Genomic DNA, 21,492 nt, shown 5'->3' with positions numbered 1-21,492 from the left:
GTCACTTCCAGGATTTTCATCTGTTAGTTATCACATCTGGCAATATTTGTCAACACCAGAAGCACTGTACCAGTCATCTGACCAGTGACCAACATTTAAATAAATAGGTACATTTTAATTTATGGGACTCATTCTTCATGAATTTTAATGTACCTTGGTGGTTTATAATTTCTGTAAAAGACAAATGGCCAATTACAAAAACTGGACAAATTATAAACATTTTTACTTTAATTCTGACCTGTGAGATAATTTCTACAGTTCATGTCTGTAAAGGCACAATGGATTTTTTTCATCCAATTAGCTTATTTTGTTTCATTGTTGTAATCTTGTTTTCTTATGGCACACCAGCATTTTTGTAACAAGATTCTGAAGGAGAAGATATTTTTGAATGTGATGAGTTGGATGACAAAGATTATAAACAGGACATGGGAAATCAGCCCCATGAAAAAGAACAAGGCGAATCATCAGAGTCTGAAGACGAATATTAAGAACCTGTAAAACAACATATGAATAACCCAGCATTTAAATGTTAAGATTCCATTATCACTACAAATTTCTATTCACAGCCAAGGGGTGGGGGTGGGGGGGGGGGGGGCGCGAGAGGAAAAAATCGCATCCATATCAGCATCCGGAAGTTGGAAGTGCAGAGACAGCAGCTGACGGAACAATGTGGACTTGAATTGCACCAGGGCATGCACCTGGAGAGATTAGGGCATCACAACATGTTGCTAAAAACTCCTGGGTCAACGTGTAATGCTAAGAAACTTATAGTCGCAGGCAGTTACTTGAGCGCACAGCAGGTGTTGATAGTCAATAATATTCTACAGAACATAAAAAACTTTACAGAATTTAGAGCCTGAGAACTCCTTCAGGATTACACTTGGGTACTTTATATTTATTGCCCAATTAGAAGCTGCCATAGCTATAATGTAAGCACGAGGAGTGTATGGAGGAAAGAATTTCCCCCAAAACTTCTGTGGTCCCAAGTGCGTGGGCCGGCACTTCCTCGCACTATGGAATACAAGTCACGCAGTTTTTAAGATCTGATGACAAGCACACTCGTGCCAAAAGACTCAAGACAGATGGCTTCACAGCATCTACCCCAGTCTGGAATTCATTTGTAGCTAACTGTATCCAGAACTACAAACCAGATGCATTTATAACTGTAGATGAGCAGCTCTATACATGTGAACCTCAGTGCTGCTATGTGCAATACATGGGTAAAAAACCAGAAAAATTTGGTTTGAAGTTCTGGTTTGCAGCAGATGCCAGTAGTAAATAAAGGGAGAAATGATCCCCTTAATTGGATAAACAAAGTGAAAGACCCATTAACGTACCTGTTGCTGAGCATGTTGTTACATGTCCTGTGCAGAGTTATACTTCGAAAGAAAGTAATGTAGTATGTGACAATTTCTTCACAGCCAAACATCTTGGAGAACAACTGAAGCGGGAGAACACAGCCATGATGGGTACACTAAAGAAACCCAGAAGAGAAGTTCCTCCGTCAGTGAAATCTACTGCCAGATATTTGTACAGTACTACTCATATTTTATACAAATCTGGTGTCACAACAATTACTTCCTCTTAGGGGAAGACTGAGAAGACTGTTGTTCTATTGAGCACAGTGCAGCAGTCAGTTGCAGTAGACGAAAAAACACAGAAGAAACCCCCTTAAACTGTCAACTTCTACAATTCTCTTTCTTTGGAGTTGATATTCTGGACCAGATGTCTTGCCTGTACACTGTCAAGTTGGCTGCCACAGGTGGCCTATGCGCGTGTTTTTCAAGATCATAGACCTTGGTGGAATCAATGTTTGGATCCTTTACAGAGAGACAACAGGAGAGAAAATTAGGTGGTTAACGTTTCTTTTCAAATTAGCAGAAGAACTCTCCTCTGTGTACACACAATCAAGGAAAAGAACTGCTCATACATTCATTGCGGGCACTGAGATACATAATGTACCAGTACAGAAGACCTGCCAGATGGGTGGATGCAAGTTTTATCAAACTGAAACAGTGTGTGCAGTGCAAGAAATTCATACTGGTCCACACACTTTAAGTGTTCAGTACATGGGTGCCAAGCGTTTTGACAAAGATGGTGGTTATAACTGAAAAGATTTTATACAGAGAAAATAATGTTATTCATGTAGCAATTTGTGTCCATATATGTTTATAACCTGTTTTGGGGCTTTGACTGAGTACAAGTAATACAGATAAAAAATGTTATTGTATAATTATATATTTATTTGCATTTGTAAGTTTAAATTCATTTTATATTTCAATGTGTTCTTTACTCTTGATACTTTTTATTTAATTAAATATACTTACAATAGAAATTTTTAAGCCTAATGCATTTGTACAATAAGCATAATGTACAATGGATCTATGAAGACACTGTACTGAAGTAACTTAAGAATCAAAACTAGAAACAAAGAAGAAAAACTTCACCAGTCGAAATGACCGGTAGCAATCCTCCTAGTGTTAACTAGGAAAATGCCGAGTTGCACTGTAGATCGGAATTCATATTGAACTGTATGTTCCTCTACTCTGGGTAAATCACTTAAAAGGAGCAGCAGCAGTGACATACCATCTCTAATAGGATCATGCCTAGTAAAGCACCTTCGGGTTATTGACAGTTTTACTTTACCAGTGTCATTCAGGTCTGTCTTATTGGTTCATCATCAGGAAAATAGTGACAATTTCTCATTTCTCCTGGTATTGTGTGTGTATCCTTAAATAATTAATTTAAGTAACAGTGATTGCACAACATAGGCAAGTAGGAATTAAGGATGGTTCTGTCTTTAATTGATGTGAGGATGGATTTGATAGTTGAGAAGATAAATATAGGTAATGATTTCATATTGTTTTCATTAACAATCATAAATTTACACAATATTCACAAGGTATATACAATAACATCTAATACTGAAGATATAATACTATTTTCAAAATTGCTTTGCATCTGTTTAAGTCTTTGAATCTTATACACTTGGTTCTGTATTTATTTACATTTTCTATCCACAGATTCAACAAGGTAAAATGGTATCACAATGATAAGGCACAAAATTATATTACAGGGATTTTACAGTCACTGCAAGTGGATAATAATCTCAAAATAGATGTGTAGGGTATGTTTTCCAACTTTATAAATACATTTAACAACATTCAGGCACTTACATTACAACTATCACCAAATATGTTGTGGAATGCTTTCAACAGGAATTCAATCACAACATTTTGCATCATAAAGTCAAATGCAATGTTCTGAGATTCTTCTTCTGGCCACATTAATGATGGCCCAAACACTATAGCTAAGGTGTGAATAGACATCTGATTATCAGCCTTATACTCAGTCACTCTGCAAAAGAACAAATTGAGTTACTTCTGATATAGAGGTTTATTTTCTTTGTTCTGTACTTACAGTAAGAAACTGGGTCACCACACTAAAATAACTAATTATGTACATTTGACAACTCAAGAGTACAATATAAACAAAATTAAGTGAGCTGTAGAACTAAGTGTAACACTTCCATGTAAAACAAATAACATCACACACACACACACACACACACACACACACACACACACACACACACACACACACAGAGACAGAGAGAGAGAGAGAGAGAGAGAGAGAGAGAGAGAGAGAGAGAAGACTTAGTCCTACACATATTTCCAACAATAAATGGATGTTAAAGATTGGCAATCTTTCAACACTGTAATCACATGTGTGGTAACCACCACTGTCAGCATGTGTGAAGTGCTGTGCAATTGGTGCAGTGGCTAATGATCAGGGTTAGCATGCAGGATGTCAAGGGTTCGATTCTAGGTCGAGGTGTATTTGTTTTCATTTGCTAAGTGTAGTCTGCATGATGTGGTATCTAATGTCTTAACTGTCATACAATCATTATAGTGGGTCTTCTGCAAAAGTACTTACATACTACAAACACAAATGGCAGTATAATCGTTTTCACTGGTCTGCTTTTAAAGAAGCCTTTTGCACATTGTGGATGCAAATTGTTTCACACCAGTGCATCTTCTTAATTCCAAACTTGCTGATGATACAAGTATAGTAATAACATCCAAGAACTAAGTGATTTAATTGTAAATAATGTTTTTCATAAAATTATTAAGTGGTTCTCAGCAAACGGACTCTTTAAATTTTGATAAAACACAGTATATACAGTTCTGTACAGTAAATGGCACAACTCCAGCAATAAATATAGACTTTGAACAGAAGTCTGTAGCTAAGGTAGAATTTTCCAAATTTTTAGGTGTGTCCATTGATGAGAGGTTAAACTGGAAGCAACACATTGATGATCTGCTGAAACGTCTGAGTTCAGCTACGTATGCTATTAGGGTTATTGCAAATTTTGGTGATAAGAATATCAGTAAATTAGCTTACTATGCCTACTTTCATTCACTGCTTTCATATGGCATCATATTCTGGGGTAATTCATCATTGAGTAGAAAAGTATTCATTGCTCAAAAACGTGTAATCAGAATAATTGCTGGAGCCCACCCAAGGTCATCCTGCAGACATCTATTTAAGAATCTAGGGATCCTCACCGTAACCTCACAGTATATATATTCACTTATGAAATTTGTTGTTAATAATCTAACCCAGTTCAAAAGTAATAGCAGTGTGCATAGCTATAACACCAGGAGAAAGGATGATCTTCACTATGCAGGGTTAAATCTGACTGACACAGAAAGGGGTAAATTAGGCTGCCACAAGTCTTTGGTCAGCTACCAAACAGCATCAAAAGCCTGACAGATAGCCAACCAACATTTAAAAATAAATTAAAAGAATTTCTGGATGACAACTCCTTCTACTCATTGGCTGAATTTTTAGATATAAATTAAGGGGGAAAAAAACAACAACTTAAACATTAGTGTCATGAAATATTTTGTGTACAGTAACATCTTGTACAGGCACCTTTTATTAACCTGACACATTCCACATCATTACGAAGTGTCGTATTCATGATCTATGGAACAAGTATTAATCTAATCTAACCTGTTTTCTGTGTACCCTCTACCATTGGTCCCACCGATTAATACCAACCACTATTCTTGCCACATTCAGCTCCATCACATTTTGTTATGGCATTATGTCACCAGTAAGGCTAGCAACATGCTTTGCAAACAATTTTCAAATATGTACTATGTGAATGTCAGATACGTGTGGCTTAAGAAACTGTGTATGGGCGAAGGCCATATTTGTTATATTAAGCCTCTGCAGATGGGCATACTGATTGTTGTTCCTCATTTCAAAGTAAGATAAGTTTTTATCTGTCAGGATGAATTTTAGTCATAATTCTTCTAACTGTGTTAAATTTTTCATCTTTAACTGAATTAAACTTAATGACATGAATTGATACCACTGAAGCTCACTCAGAAATTAATTCCAAATGTAATGAATATGTTGTGACTAATAAAAATCTGTGCCAGACAGACTAGGACCAAGATTGTCACTTATTGCAAGCAAACACCATAATCATTATGATATTTTAGCATGCCTCCTGGTCTGACTCAAGCTTTGACATTACTGTTTCCTCTTATTAATTCCAACAAAGCATGGAATAGCAACACCAGATATCAGGTGGCATCTTACAATTTTAACTTTTTTTTGAGATCTTCCCCTCAAACGTTAGGTGAAACCATCTGGAATTTGTGTTCTGTACGCCATTCTTCCTATGTACGTAGCATGCAACTGGAGTTGTCTTCTGCTTTGGTTTTTGAATCTCCAGTTACTGCCAGCAGTAAGGTCAGTCCTCTTCACAGGCAACACAGCCTCTGGCTTTTCTCATATATCCTACCTTTTCCAGCAGTAGGAGTAATGTCAACAAGGAAAAGCATTGGGTCACAAACTGAATCTTGTGGGCATCCTTTACTATCTCAAAGTATTGACTATAGCAGTCTTTTCAGCAGAAAAGTTAATACTTCACGACTTCATTCATAACGCATTTCTAACAAAACGCCTCACATAATTATAGCCACCTTTAATGAACCTATCAAAACAAGAATACAATCTATATTCTGCATATGTGCTAATTTTATAAACAAAAATTTCTTTGATCTATCCACAACACACCTTTGTTGGCATCATGTGGCATTCAGTACAGCTCCAACAGAAAACCATATGATTACTGGCTAAAGACTGACAGGCATTAATGAGCGCTCTATCAATCTCCCCACCACTCTTTATTGTTCTCATACTGACAGATATATTGTGTAAACAACTAAAGCTACATTTGTTTTCTGCTTCTTGAATAATAAAGTTAGAGCTACATCTACCCTGGAACTTTACTTAAGGTTAGTTATGAGATGTACAGTTCAATGTGATCATGCTTTGTGCAGAACACTAAATGTAATAAGTAAATACGAAAAACCATACGAGTTCACACAGTGATAATACACTGGACTTGTATTTGAGAGGACAGCAGTTCAAATCCCAGTCCAGTTATCCAGATGTAGGTTTAGTTAGTTACATTTTTCATATGAGATTAGGTTATATTTATTAAACGTATTTTTTTGTCGCACTCATGAAAGTAGACTAAAAAACTAGTTTTTCAGTTTTCAAATAAAAATTCATCAAAGGGATAGGAGGACTGTCCAGAAGAAATGATTTAAGGTTAGATTTGACACTTGTCAAATTTCCCTACATCACTTAAGGTGTAGGCCAGGATTATTCCTTTGAAAGGGTGCAGTTCATTTCCTTCCCAAATTTGAACTTGTGCTTTGTCTCCAACAGTCTTGGTCTCAATGGAATATTAAACTTTACATTCCTTTTTTTCTCCCTCTCTTGTTTTCTGAGTAGGTGAAGGCCATATCTTTTTTTATAACTCCGAATATCATATTAAGCCTTTACAAAGACTGTAAACAAAGAAAAGGAAAACACTAATTTGAACATAGCTGTTGTCGTTGCATGTGCATTACATACTCGCAGGTCAGTAATTGCTAGTTTTGCAACAGGCCATGTCAAATCACCTTCACACTGGGGGATGATGATGCAAATTCTTTAGCTCTCTTGCTTTCATATTTATGGAAGGAATTACTAATATAAGGCACTGATACCTACACTTTCAAAAATGTCTAACTTGCTTGAGAGATATTTTCAATCATTTTTAAGCAATAAAAAGAAGATTTCAGCACATTATTGCAAGGGCTGTCCAAATGGCATCAGTTGTTCCACAAATTTGCCCTGCAAATTTGCCTTAGAGCAAAAATTTGTAGTTGACATTTGTAAAACCCTTACTCAAATTGTCTTATGTTTACTGCTGTGTTCAATAAACCACTGGAAACCTTAATTAAAATACACTTTGTACTAATATAAATGAACTACAGCTTACCACAGTAGCCTTCAAGGACAGTAGATTTTTAGCAGAACAAAGTATCTGCCACATAAGCATGACTAAATCAAAATAAATTACAACGATGTTACACATTACACAGTCCGTGTCATAATCAAACAGTATGGATAAGTGGCAGCTGGGAGTAGATGCATAAAGAAACATGATTAATAAATTATTCAGTACCACAGTTTTATAAATAAAATTTTGTGTTCACAAAAGCAAAGAAGATCATGTTGGCAGAAGCAGAAAAAGGCATTGTCAAGTGTGCAGCATCATTAGTTTTTCACCCTTAGACTATGTGGTGCTAAAAGTAGCGAGAAGACTTGTGATGTGCTTATTGATTATTGATCTGTGAAACAAATAGGCAAAAAGCAGGCCTCCAGTGAGATCAGACACAGGAGCCAATGCAGCCTTCAGTTTACAAAACAACTCCATTACTTCAGAGCTAGCAAACAGCTGCAGCACTCAAATCTACATTATCGCCCACAATTGTGGCTAGCACAGATAAATCACAACATACAAGACAAAATTAGTTGCTGTTTCTGTGTATAACTACCTCCCTGGACTCTACTTTAACTGAAAATCACTCAGATTATTCAATGGAAATGATACCAAAAAAAAAAATCAAGTGAATTTAGTAGGATAATTCTGTGCCACCCAGAAAGTAACCTGATGCTCACAGAGTACCAGTGGAAAGGACGTGTTCGCACAATTAATGTTTCTTGAACAGTCTCCGAAGTGAGTATAGCTTGGGTCTCAAAGACACGGCTGCCGAGGGCCGGAATATTAAAAATATAAGCCAATGAGTTTTATTTCCATTCCTGTAACTAGGTTTAGTGACTAGAACATTGACTAATAATACTCAGATGCACCAAGTGCAAACTAAATATCATAAATTAATAACTGTCAAGAACATTTTTTGTTTTCCTGTGTTAAACAAAATGAATACTATAAATCTCATTCATCAGATACAATTCACTTTTTTAGAGCATCTCCAGTGGTTATATTGTAAACATTGACTAGGTAACATAGCTTTCAATCATTATACGCTTAGATAAGTTACACAAAAGAAGAATCCATTGTCATCAGACTGTCAAACAAGGAACACAAAATGCTGACAGTAATTTCTAGATTCCCAAATATGTCACTCCTAAGTGAAACTATCATTCAGTCTATAAATAATGAAAGAATGAAAAGTATCATATACTCATAATTATAACAATATACAATGTAACTGCTGCTAATGCTTTGTCAATAATAGCAAAGAGTGCCTATGTTGAAGAGCTTTTGACCTGCAATAGTCTTAAGAAAGAGAGAAACAAAAATAACAAAAGGTTCACCAAGCCGTGTGTGATGCAGATTTTCTGTTCAGCACCTCACAGTTGGCACAGAGTTTTATTAATTCAGTTCCTGATGGTTTCATACAAAAGACACTTCTATATTTCTACAATATTCACATAAAAATTATTGAGCTGTAATGCAATGGCACAGATGGACAGACACGGTTTTGGAATTTGCAAAGACTATCTGCATGCTGCTGAAACATTATACCACTCTGCTGCTGTTTAATTTGTGAGTGACTTGTTCAACAGTGTGTGAATCACATAAGGACTGCTGCACCCTACATATAACGTGAAACTGTTGCATGCCAGTTAATCACAGCAAATTACACTATATTTGCAATTTCTTGCTAATGACCTAATTTCTTTCAAGCAGACAGTTAGCTCTCTGTAGAGGCCATAAACAAGAGTTCCAGTCTATCACACCCTCATTCATTCCAAAGCCCTCCCCCAGCCTTCTCATCCACTGTGGACATCTCTTAAGTTATAACACTGGACACATTTATACCTGCATAACAAACTTTTTGTTGTCAGATTTACTGACTGAATATTCTGCTGTTGCTCTGAAAATGAATACTAAAGTGAAATATCAGTAGTCTGTGTGGCAAGCATCTGACGTTTCCATTCTTTAAGCTCCACCATTCAAAAAGTAGAGAAAATGACAAAGTTCCTATGAACTAATAAATAATAATAGTGTGATAATTAGTGAAGTTTGGAGAATTCCATCAGTTGTCTGACGATTATGTAAAGCTGCTTTTTTTTTTAAGTTTACACTGCAATGCAACAAAAATTCAAGAAATTCATGAAACTGTAACTTAATTTCATTGTGGTCATTTTCAAATACATAAGAGAACATGTGACTTTAAATATTCTTTTGAGCTAGATTTGAATCTATGGTTCCTGTTGCAGTAGCACACAGCTAGTGAGGCACTGATAATGTAAACATTTTCTCATTGCTGTAGTAATGGCTAGGGCAGAAAGAGGCAGATTTCTCACAAGGTAAGAGATAAGAGAGAATGTAATTTACACTTAAAATAACCTTCATAGAGTCAAAAAATTAAAATTTTTGACTCACTGTCATTTATTATGTAAGAACTGATCAGAATATTTCATCAAAATTATAAGCAAATATCTAGTGACCTTAGTCGTATATTTCAGCTCCAGTCCTGGTAAGCAAGCTGATTATCAAAGAGTTCCAGTCTATCACACCCTCATTCATTCCAAAGCCCTCCCCCAGCCTTCTCATCAACTGTGGATGAAGTCAGATAACAGTAGTGATAACTGTCAAGTCAATTTGCCAGAAGTGATACATAGCTGAGGCTTGCAGCCAAAATTTATCACTGCTCTCATACACAGAAGCTTGCATTTAATTATTCATATCAACAGTACGCATTGCATTAACACCACCAAAATAATCGTAAAATGATAACTGAGGAGAATTCATTAATACTGATGGTGAATATAACTGTCAATCAATATCGGATTACACTCACTAACTGTGAAACTAGAGAAACAGTGCCTTCATTTGAAAAGAAGTGTGTCATGGTACTCCACAGCTTATGTTCAGTTCACAACATAGTTCATATTGGGCAAAAAGTTATTTGCAGCTTTACTCACTACTCATACTTTTTCCCTTTGCTTATTATGTTTAGTAAAATTCAAATACTGGGCAGCAGTTTTTCACTCCATTTTCTGCTTGTCCTTGTTAGGAATGTGAGACAGAGTAGCAGGGTGCATACTGTATTCCTATTCAAACATCAGTACATAGAGGATGCTACCTTGGGGCACAGAATGAAATAGGTAGAGCTTAATCAGAGCTGTTGCTCACAAGAAGTGACAAAACCACAACTCTATCTTTACTTTGGTAGTCAGCACTAGATTTAGAGCACCACCACTAATATTGTTCACTGAGCACCCATACCATTCTGATCATGCAGTTGTTAGTATCATCTATCGCAATTATTACAATGTAACTGCTACTGATGCTTTGCCAAGAAAAGCAAAGTGCTCTCAATGAATGAGATGATTTATTTGCAATGCACATAACGCTGAGACAATCCAAAATAGCAATAAGAAGTTCACCAACTTGAGCAAAGGGCAAAGTCTCTTTTAGAATATCTTCACTCTTGTAGGGAGTAACTCTTCTTAACTGCATTTTCCAGAAACTGTAATTAATAAAATAACATAGGACTCATTCTGTGGAAAAACTCAGTGGCAAAATTCTCAAATAAGAATCTTTAAACAGTAGGAATGCACAGAAGCATGGAGAGCCTCCTGATTTTCACATTTCCAATGTGAGCTGTAAGAATCTTGTATCACATTATGTTTCAGAATACTAAAATGTTTATTTTCACACCCCGTACTATAACAAGCACTATCCCATAAGAGGAGGAAATGAATTATGTGATTCTCAGAAAACTAACTTGTGTAGTACTTGAGAGTGCAGGAAAGCTCCTTAGTTCTTTTTTGTGAGTTGTGTAAATTTTGGCATCCCCTTATACTACTTTGAGAGAAAGTTGCTTTTCATTGCAAAATAAAGTGGATAGTCTATGCCCAGTTAATATTCTGATAATTAATGAGATGATACTGGTTCCACTTGTTCCACCAGTTTGGCTGCTTGACACACATGATGATGTCTACACACTCCATTCAGAGCCAAAATGAGATTTCTCCATTTACACACTGGCAGTGCACATGGGTCATTTCTTCACTTTTCACGAGTCAGGGCCTCAAGAGCACATTGTCCATGCTAGACATATTATGGGCTTAACACGTCAAATATTTATTTAATGCAACAAGTAAGACATAGGTTGAGCACAACTTCATTTCATCCAATGAAGATACCCTTAATTTTCCACAGTGGCCCTGCTTCCTGATCTGAGATGTAACCCTTAACACCAACACAAAAGCATTCCTACCTCTCCGCTTCCACAAGATACTCCAGATCAATGCTACAGTTACTTAAGTAATCAACTCACTACCATCCAATTTCTACAATTATAAAATATACAGACTATCGAGTATTTTGACAAATAGGCATTACAGTCTGATGTACATGTATTTGTCATTGACAACAACAACTTAGGAGAGGATAGAGTTAAGGTCCTATAACACAAACAGCAAGACAAGTGTTCACAAATCACTTGTGTTGTCACATCATCATCAACAACAACATAACAATGTAATATTCTGGTAGCCTGGATATAAAACCATCAAAGATGACATCAACAGTACTCTGTGTTGACTATGAAGTGCTGGAAAAAAAACTACACACACATCAGGGTGAACCTATTGTTAGTTATGGTTCTCTCTGTCCTAAGGATACAGCAAGTTCAAAAGCTGTTCAACATAAGCACTTTTCATTTTGATTGACTTAGCATCAGCAGGGGTTATACAATAATCATTATGAGCAAATGATACGTGTCTTTCTTTCAGTATTTATAAGCCAACTGACCTTTTTGCTTAAAGCTGACTTATTCTAGACATCACTGTCAGTGTTTTGCATTCCTTGGCCCACAATCTGATGATAACAGATTCTCCTTTTGTGTTAGCATAAGCTGAAACTAAATTTGCACTTCATACATTCATTGGTTTAATTTTCTTTGCAGTTTTTTGAGCTCAATTTTTTGGTCATTATGCATGGTTTCCTTGTACAGCAAAATTTCTTTATTTGGAACTTTATGTTATTCATAAATCTCTGTTTATAACCACATTTTGCAATCAATCCTGTGTTGTTCTCTTTTCATTTGTGTTCCTCCATTTTGGGTAATAACCCAATGACAGCATTCTCAATAAAAACTATTCTAAGCTTATAATGATCAGAAAAGGTGTTGTCTACTCAATGTTTCCAGTAAAACCACTGGAGATTCTTATTTTAAGTGGATCAAACCTGGTGAATGAGCTTTTCAGCGTTCAGTAGGATTAAGACAGATAAACAAAATTAACTGTGACAATTATTGATTTATGATGTTTAGTCTGCAGTTGGTCACTAGGTTCTAAACCTGATTACAGCAATAGGAATAAAACTCATTAGCTTATACTTTTGTTATTCCAGCCTTCAGAGGCAGTGTCTTTGAGACTGGGCTGTACTCCCTTCCAAGACTGCTCAAGGAACACATCGACTGCAGAAACATACTCTCCCTGTTGGTTGCATAAATGAAACTTGGCAACAACTGAGAACATATTTGGGAACTCTGTGAGTGTTGAGCTACTTGGGACAGAATTATCCTATAAAAGTTATATAATATTTTCTTTTCATTTCCACCCAAGTAATCTCAGTGATTTTAACTTAAGGTGCGACATACAAATGTCTGTCTACAGTTTTGAATCAAGTATGTTAGTTCTACGCAGAAACTGCAACTAATCTTGTCTTTTACGTTTTGATTGATGTGTCCTAGCCACCACTGGGGCAATAAGAGAGAGATGAGTGCTACATCTGTTCGCTAGCTCCGAGGTAATAGGGTTACACTGTCCAGTGATGACTGTATTGGCTCTTGGCTCCAATATGAGCAGGACGCCACTCTTTTCAGGGCATAATTATAGGTAATCAAAGTGCTGATGGTGACCTATCATCATGCCTTGAAGTGAGGGACATCCTACCCGAGATGCTTCACACTCCTCCTAAAGTGGAGTTCCGTCACCCACCCAACATCCAGAACATCCTAAGCCATCCCTAGGCCACACTCATTCCCAATCGTTTGCCACAAGGATCATATCCCTGAGGAAGACCCAAGTGCACGACCTGCTCAATCCACCCACTCAGCACTTTTCTTTCTCCAGTCCTGTCACAGGTTTATGCTACCCCATTAGAGGCCAGGCCACCTGTGAAAACTGCCATGTGATATATCAACTCTGCTGCAATCATTGCACAGCTATTTATATTGGTATGACTACCAACCAGCTGTCCATTAGGATGACCAGCCAATGCCAAACTTTAGCCAAGGACCATCCTGAAGCATGTCATGCTCGATTTCAAAGCCACCAGCTTTTCTGAACTGCACATACACAAGTTGTGCATATAACACATCCTCCAGTCCCAAAATTATCCCAGCCTCATCCTATGGTAACAATGTCCCCACACCCTGCACCCAAAAGTTTACCTATCCTATCACTTTCTCCCTATTCTCATACCTCACTCTCTTTTTGTGCCACCCTCTGCCAATGACCCCTGTTGGCATATGTCTGTGCACACACTGTCAGACAGTGTTGTTCTCTCTCCACACCTGTGCACTGCTATCTCTTCTCCTTCCCCACCCATTCCAGACTGCTGTTTCCATTTCAGTTGAAAGTTGCATTATGGTCCAAGCTGCCAGAGATGGAGGTCGTGTCTGTAAGGTGTGCTTGCTCATATGAATGAATGTGTGCGGTCTGCTTCCTCATGTGAATGAATGTGTGTGGTTTCTCATTCTACTTCTGACAAAGGATGTGGCTGAAACCTAATGTGTAAGTGTCTTCATTGTGCTTGTCTGCAACTTAACATGTCATACTTATGGTGAGTTGCAATCTAATTCATTTGTATTAGTACAGAGTATATTTTAATAAAGTTTTTCCATTAGTGTCTTGAACACAACAAAACATAAGAGGCAAATTAATGAACAACAACATATTGTCTCTCATTATCTAAAACAGTCTACAAATGGTCACTGAGGGTACCAATTCCACACCCGTAGAAACATACTGTTTCACAGTTACAGATGTCTTAAAGCCACGTTTGTAGTGCATTTTCCTATGGAAACTAATTTCCATGCCAGTTGTTCGATAGGGAATTAGAAAGATTAACATTTGAGGCTGCAAGGTGAGAAGAGTAAGTGCATGACAGATGACTTCCCAGCAAACTAGCGGAAAGCTTTTCTTGTGAAATCAGCAGAGTGGACATGGGCATGACTGTGCAGTAGCAACACTTGATGCAATTATGTTCATTATTTGTCTTAGAATGCTACTGAAAGGCATCTTAGTTGCTGGCAACAAATGCCAGCTACGATGGACGGACCCCTGGGGACCGGTTTGTAGTGCAATAACATGCTTTTTGCACCACCATATTCAAAATATCTTTCCACACAGCCATTTGCTCGAGGATTTGTCTTTCGCCAGGGCTCACAAGGGTACATTCCCGAACATCAATAAACGATGAAACTTGGCATGTGTGCAGAGGGGGCAAAATAGTGCAATATGGAATAAGATTTCACTCTGCAGCAGAGTGAAAATCTCATTCTGGAAACATCCCCCAGGCTGTGGCTAAGCCATGTCTCCGCAATATCCTTTCTTTCAGGAGTGCTAGTTCTGCAAGGTTCGCAGGAGAGCTTCTGTAAAGTTTGGAAGGTAGGAGACGAAGTGCTGGCAGAAGTAAAGCTGTGAGCGCAGGGTGTGAGTTGTGCTTGGGTAGCTCATTTGGTTGAGCACTTGCCCGCGAAAGGCAAAGGTCCCGAGTTTTTTTTTTTTTTTTTTTTTTTTTGCCCAATTTTGCTTTTAGGGGGTAAGAGACACCCCAAAAGGTCATTTGGCATTTTAGGTTTGGAAGGAATATCTTTGAAACAATGATATATCGTTTTTTTTAAAATACACCACACATAGTGTGCTGACAGAGTATTTTCAACACACATAATTAAAATTTCTAAACATTCATTATTAGTATAGTCATTTTTTTTACTTATACTTGTTTTATATTTTAAATTTTTATTTTATGTATGATATCCTTTTCTAGAAGAACATAATAATTCCAATCCCAAAGAAAGCAGGTGTTGACAGATGTGAAAATTACCGAACAATCAGTTTAATAAGCCACAGCTGCAAAATACTAATGTGAATTCTTTACAGACGAATGGAAAACTAGTAGAAGTCGACCTCTGGGAAGATCAGTTTGCATTCCGTAGAAATGTTGGAACATGTGAGGCAATACTGACCTTACGACTTATCTTAGAAGCTAGCTTAAAGAAAGTCAAACCTACGTTTCTAGCATGTGTAGACTTAGAGAAAGCGTTTGACAATGTTGACTGGAATATGCTCTTTCAAATTCTGAAGGTGGCAGGGGTAAAATACAGGGAGCGAAAGGCTATTTACAATTTATACAGAAACCAGATGGCAGTTATAAGAGTCGTGGGACATGAAAGGGAAGCAGTGGTTGGGAAGGGAGTGAGACAGCGTTGTAGCCTATCCCCGATGTTATTCAATCTGTATATTGAGCAAGCAGTGAAGGAAGCAAAAGAAAAGTTCGGAGTAGGTATTAAAATCCATGGAGAAGTAATAAAAACTTTGAGGTTTGCCGATGACATTGTAATGCTGTCAGAGACAGCAAAGTACTTGGAAGAGCAGTTGAATGGAATGGACAGTGTCTTGAAAGGAGGATATAAGATGAACATCAACAAAAGCAAAACGAGGATAATGGAATGTAGTCAAATTAAATCGGGTGATGCTGAGGGAATTAGATTAGGAAATGAGACACTTCAAGTAGTAAAGGAGTTTTGCTATTTAGGAAGTAAAATAACTGATGATGGTCGAAGTAGAGAGGATATAAAATGTAGACTGGCAATGGCAAGGAAAGTGTATCTGAAGAAGAGAAATTTGTTAACATCGAATATAGATTTAAGTGCAAGGAAGTCATTTCTGAAAGTATTTGTATGGAGTGTGGCCATGTATGGAAGTGAAACATGGACGATAACTAGTTTGGACAAGAAGAGAATAGAAGCTTTCGAAATGTGGTGCTACAGAAGAATGCTGAAGATTATCTGGGTAGATCACGTAACTAATGAGGAGGAATTGCATAGAATTGGGGAGAAGAAAAATTTGTGGCTCAACTTGACAAGAAGAAGGGACCGGTTGGTAAGACATGTTCTGAGGCATCATCAAGGGATCACCAATTTAGTATTGGAGGGAAGTGTAGAGGGTAAAAATTGTAGAGGGAGACCAAGAGATGAATACACTAAGCAGATTCAGAAGGATGTAGGTTGTAGTACGTACTGGGAGATGAAGGAGGATAGAGTGGAATGGAGAGCTGCATCAAACCAGTCTCTGGAATGAAGACCACAACAACAACAACAACAACAACAACAACAACAAGCAGGAAAATGGATAAAATAAACAAACCACAGATACTAAGTAACACATATCCATAGTAACAGCATAAACAAAACAGCGAAGATATAACACCAAGAAAACATTGCAAATCATGGACTATAACAAAATTATTGTCTTACAATTTAAAACCTGGTTCCTAAATCTCTGTCTTACCATTATATAATCTATCTGAAACCTGTCAGTAACAAAATTATTATGTGAAAATTAAAAAATTAAACATAAAAATCTCTACAAAAACCAAATGAAATTTCAGGTAAAAAAAACATTATTAGATCCAAACTTAAGAAAATGATCAAAACTTAACTCAATTTCCACACATCACTACGAACATACAAAAACTGACTAATCTATGTCTAGAAGTCAGGTGTAACTTTACACCTACAATGAACATCCAAGTAATGTTTAAATACAAATTCCAACAAAGACAGCATATGGCAGCATCAACATTACGTGTAAGGTACGAACACCAATTGTACATAACAACTTTCAAATCATAGTTACAGTTTACAATATCAAGGCTATCACCTATAAATGTATTTACAGAAGATCTGATGATGGCAATATGCTCAAATGAGCTCATCGTGATTTACTCAGCAAACGTCATATAGTGAGCAGTGTAACTGCAATCATGTCGCTACGAGACACATTTTGCACTGTGGGCTCCAAAAAACTCAACAATATTTGACGTTTGTGGATTCTGCTCTCAGTTGCTAGATGCATATCATCATAAAATATGGCTGAGAACCACGGGCCACACAAACACTTTATTCAGGCCAAATGTTGCCCTAAGGCATAAACAGTTCTGATCCTGACGCAGCCACAAACCCTTTCGCAGAATGCTTTTGCTATTACTGGTGTGTTAGAAAGTGTCATAATGCTGGACACTACCAGTAATGGGGCCATTAAGAATAGAAGTTTATTTACCCACACTTAAGTGAACAACAAACACAGAAATAGTACAATAAGCAGTAGAACACACAACGTGAAGACGCACCGGCTACACTGTCTTTATACAGAGGTGGTCTCTGGTAGACAGCATGGCAGATGTCGTATTGTGCACACTGGTCTAGTGACCCACCACAGGAAGCCTTTGATGGCCAGCCCATGCATTTGCAGACTATTTGAAGCATGCCAGAGGCCAGGAGCCACGGCACATATCCCGGTGCTGCGTACAGGTTTATAGCAGAAAGTGAAACAAACTATCTTTGAGGTTCCATCATACTAATACTTTTAGCAGTAAGATAAAATGTAGTTTAAAAAAAAGGACTCGACTAGAAGTGGTGATTTTGCACCCACATTGTGCAAAGTTTAGCACTAGACCTTTAAAAAATATGGCACTACAACAGCTCAAATGGAAGACAACAATTCCTCTGGAAACCTCTACATCTAAGATGAATGACTCTGACTTAGTGTCAGCAGCAGTTAGCCAGTGACTAGATTTTATATATCTAAGACTGCACCTAATGGGAAGCAAATATTATTAAAAAATTGTGTTTTGACATAGGGCTAAGTAAAATATGTCTGTTGTATAAATGCTAAAACAAAATGCTACAAAACTAGGTATTAATACCGTCCAATGCAATGGAATGAAGTCATTAGCTGCTTATTTACAGAGAAGCCAATTCCAGCTTCAATTTATCCGCTGTTGATATTTCTGTGATATGCCCTCTAAATTGTTATTAATTCAGATATTATACCATTCAAAAGGCTGTACAGGTGTGTGGAAAGTCAATACTTAAAGAATAAATAACTGCTGAGGTCTACAAATGTCACCACGGAACTAATTTCCAACAAAAGTCTTCCACTTGACCTTTATCTTTATCTTTATAGTTTCTTACTGCTTTGTCATGTACAACACCTATATCAAGTTTTTGTGGTTGCGACAGAGCCATCAGGATGAGCTCAAGTGTGTTTTGTAAGGCTTACCTGCAATTTTCTCATTTCAAAATTAGAAAATTAATTTATACATCAGCAGAGTACAGCTTTTTAGGTTTCATTCACTTTCAAAAGTACTTTTTCATCATCTCTTAACTGTATTGTACCCCCGCAACACCCATTATTAAATGGCGAAATTCTGTAACTTTCACAGTTTTACTTTCATTCCCCTCTTGCTCTTTAAGACCATTCTGCTATGTAGCTGTCTTTGCCTACCACCAGTGCCTTTATATTGCACTTGCAGTTAAACTCCTTGGCATGCCACTTCTAGTGAGTCAAATTTGATAACTTGCCAATTTGCATAACTACTCATATAATAGATATATAAATTGTTCTCTCTTCCTAAGTACATTATGTGATCAACAGTATCTGGACACTCCAAAAACATACGTTTTTCATTTTAGGTGCATTGTGCTGCCATCTACTGCCAGGTACCACATATCGGAAACCTCAGTAGTAATTAGGCATCATGAGAGAGCAGAATGAGGCACTCCACGGAACTCACGGACTTGGAACATGGTCAGATGATTGGATGTCACTTGTGTCATACGTCTGTATGTGAGATTTCCACATTTTTAAACATCTCTAGATCAACTGTTTCTGATGTGACAGTGAAATGGAAACATGAAGAGACATGTACAGCACAAAAGGGTACAGGTCAACCTCGTATACTGACTGACAGAGACCGCTGACAGTTGAAGAGGGTCATAATGTCTAATAGGCAGACATCTATACAGACCATCACACTGGAATTCCAAACTGCAACACGATCCACTGCAATATTATAACAGTTAGGCGTGAGGTGAGAAAACTTGGATTTCATGGTCGAGCGGCTGCTCATAAGCCATACGTCACACTGGTAAATGTCAGATGATGCCTCGCTTGGTGAGAAGAGCATAAACAATGGACAATTGAACAGTGGCAAAATGTCGTGTGGAAAGACGAATCATGCTACACAATGTGGCGATCCGATGGCAGGGTATGGGTATGGCAAATGCCCAGTGATAGTCATCCGCCAACTTGTGTAGTGCCAGCAGTAAAATTCAGAGGCGATGGTGTTATATCGTGGTCGTGTTTCTCATGGAGGGGGCTGGCACCCCTTGTTTTGCATGACGCTATGGCAGCACAGACCTACATTGATGTTCTAAGCACCTTCTTGCTTCCCACTGTTTAAGAGCAATTCAGGGATGGCAACTGCATCTTCCAACATGATCGAGCACCTGTTCATAATGCACAGCCTGTGGCAGAGTGGTTACATGACAATAACATCGCTGTAATGGACTGGCCTGCACGGAGTCCTGACCTGAATCTTAGAGAACACCTTTGGGATGTTTTGGAACACTGACTTCATGCCAGGCCTCACAGACTGACGTTGATACCTCTCCTCAGTGCAGCACTTGGTGAAGAATGGGCTGCCATTCCCCAAGAAACTTTCCAGCAACTTTCCAGCACCTGAGTGAACGTATGCCTGAGAGAGAGTGGAAGCTGTCATCAAGGCTTAGGTGGGCTGAAACCATATTGAATTCCAGTTTTACCGATGGAGGGCGCCACCAACTTTTAAGTATTTTCAGCAAGTTTCCAGATAGTTTTGATCACATAGTGATCATGGTTCACTAGATATGACATCCTACACAATGACATATGTGAAAAACTGCTGCATCATGCATGACGTTTAAATTTATTACTTCTGTGCTACTAACTCTATTTGCAATAAATTTCACAAACAGTATCCACATATGCCACAAAATGCATCTACAACATTATATCATGGCGCTACACACAGTCAGGAGATATGATGTCATAAACAACGAGATGTGTGAAAAATTGCCGCATTGTGCATGATGTTTCAATTTATTAACTCTTTGCTACTAAGTCTATACGTGAAATATTTTGCAGACAGTACCCACATAAGCCACTGAATGTACCTACAAAATTATATAATGTATGACAGAGATCAGGAGATATGGCATCATAAACAATGAGAGGGTGAAAAAATGCCTCATTACATATGAATTTATAATGAACTATTATTCTTTACTACTATGAAGCTCCTACAATCAAGTCAAGTTCCTGACACCTGGCAGCATTTTTGATAGCTTTCAACTGTGAGGTGCACAAGGATGTAGGTGAAAATAATGGCTATCTCTAGAGCTATGAAGAGGTGTTGCCAGAGAGTAGTTTACAAAATCGCATTGTAGATGCGGGAAGCAGCTACACCCAGGGTACAGAAACTGTCTGGGATCATCTCACATTGAGTCTACTGCAGGAGCACATATAAGGTTTTGTTTCTAATAGAAAATTGGCAAAATGAATACCCATGCAATGCCAGGTTTGTCAGCTAGTACAATATAAAAGAAGGTTGATTTGCTACACTTACCTCAGTAGATGTTGCAGGAGAAATTTCAAAGTACATCTATTAGGTTTTGGAAGAGATTTCACAATATCTTGAAAGTCTTTGAGTTTTTCCTCTTCCTGAGACTTCGCTGTAACAGAAAATAGCTACTATTAATCATAATGCTGGAAAAAATTCACTATCTTAACAACACCACATAACAGAAACAATCACTTTACTTATTAGAGGGGGGACTGACTGATTAAATAATATAAAAAATTGGGATGAGCCACCAACCTTAATAACATAATTAGTTACAATTTAGACCACTGAGATCTGTACACAAACAAACACTGCACATGGGTTGGTCCTTTCAATGGATCATGATACCATGTGTCAATAGTGCAGTGACAACATGTAGGGGATGGCGCAATGGCCCACAGAATTCTTTGTAAAAG

The 21,492-nt window shown here is 37.6% G+C and overlaps 1 protein-coding gene across 2 annotated transcripts in view; it reads right to left on the bottom strand.

The window, feature by feature from the left end:
• Positions 1–2,847: 2,847 nt before the first annotated feature.
• LOC126299398 (rho GTPase-activating protein 15-like) overlaps positions 2,848–21,492 on the bottom strand; it is a 237,644-nt gene continuing 218,999 nt past the window's right edge. For both annotated transcript variants that reach the window (XM_049991271.1, XM_049991272.1), the window contains 2 exons: positions 21,080–21,185; positions 2,848–3,357 (listed from right to left, as the gene is read on the bottom strand). In XM_049991271.1, the coding sequence (XP_049847228.1) occupies positions 3,165–3,357; positions 21,080–21,185 (299 nt within the window). In that variant the 3' untranslated portion in view covers positions 2,848–3,164. The remainder of the gene's footprint in view (positions 3,358–21,079; positions 21,186–21,492) is intronic.

This window comes from Schistocerca gregaria, chromosome X (genome assembly GCF_023897955.1).
Source record: "Schistocerca gregaria isolate iqSchGreg1 chromosome X, iqSchGreg1.2, whole genome shotgun sequence".
NCBI classification, from domain to species: domain Eukaryota; kingdom Metazoa; phylum Arthropoda; class Insecta; order Orthoptera; family Acrididae; genus Schistocerca; species Schistocerca gregaria.
Note: the sequence above shows the minus strand (reverse complement) of the source record. Positions and strands in the feature narration are given on the sequence as shown.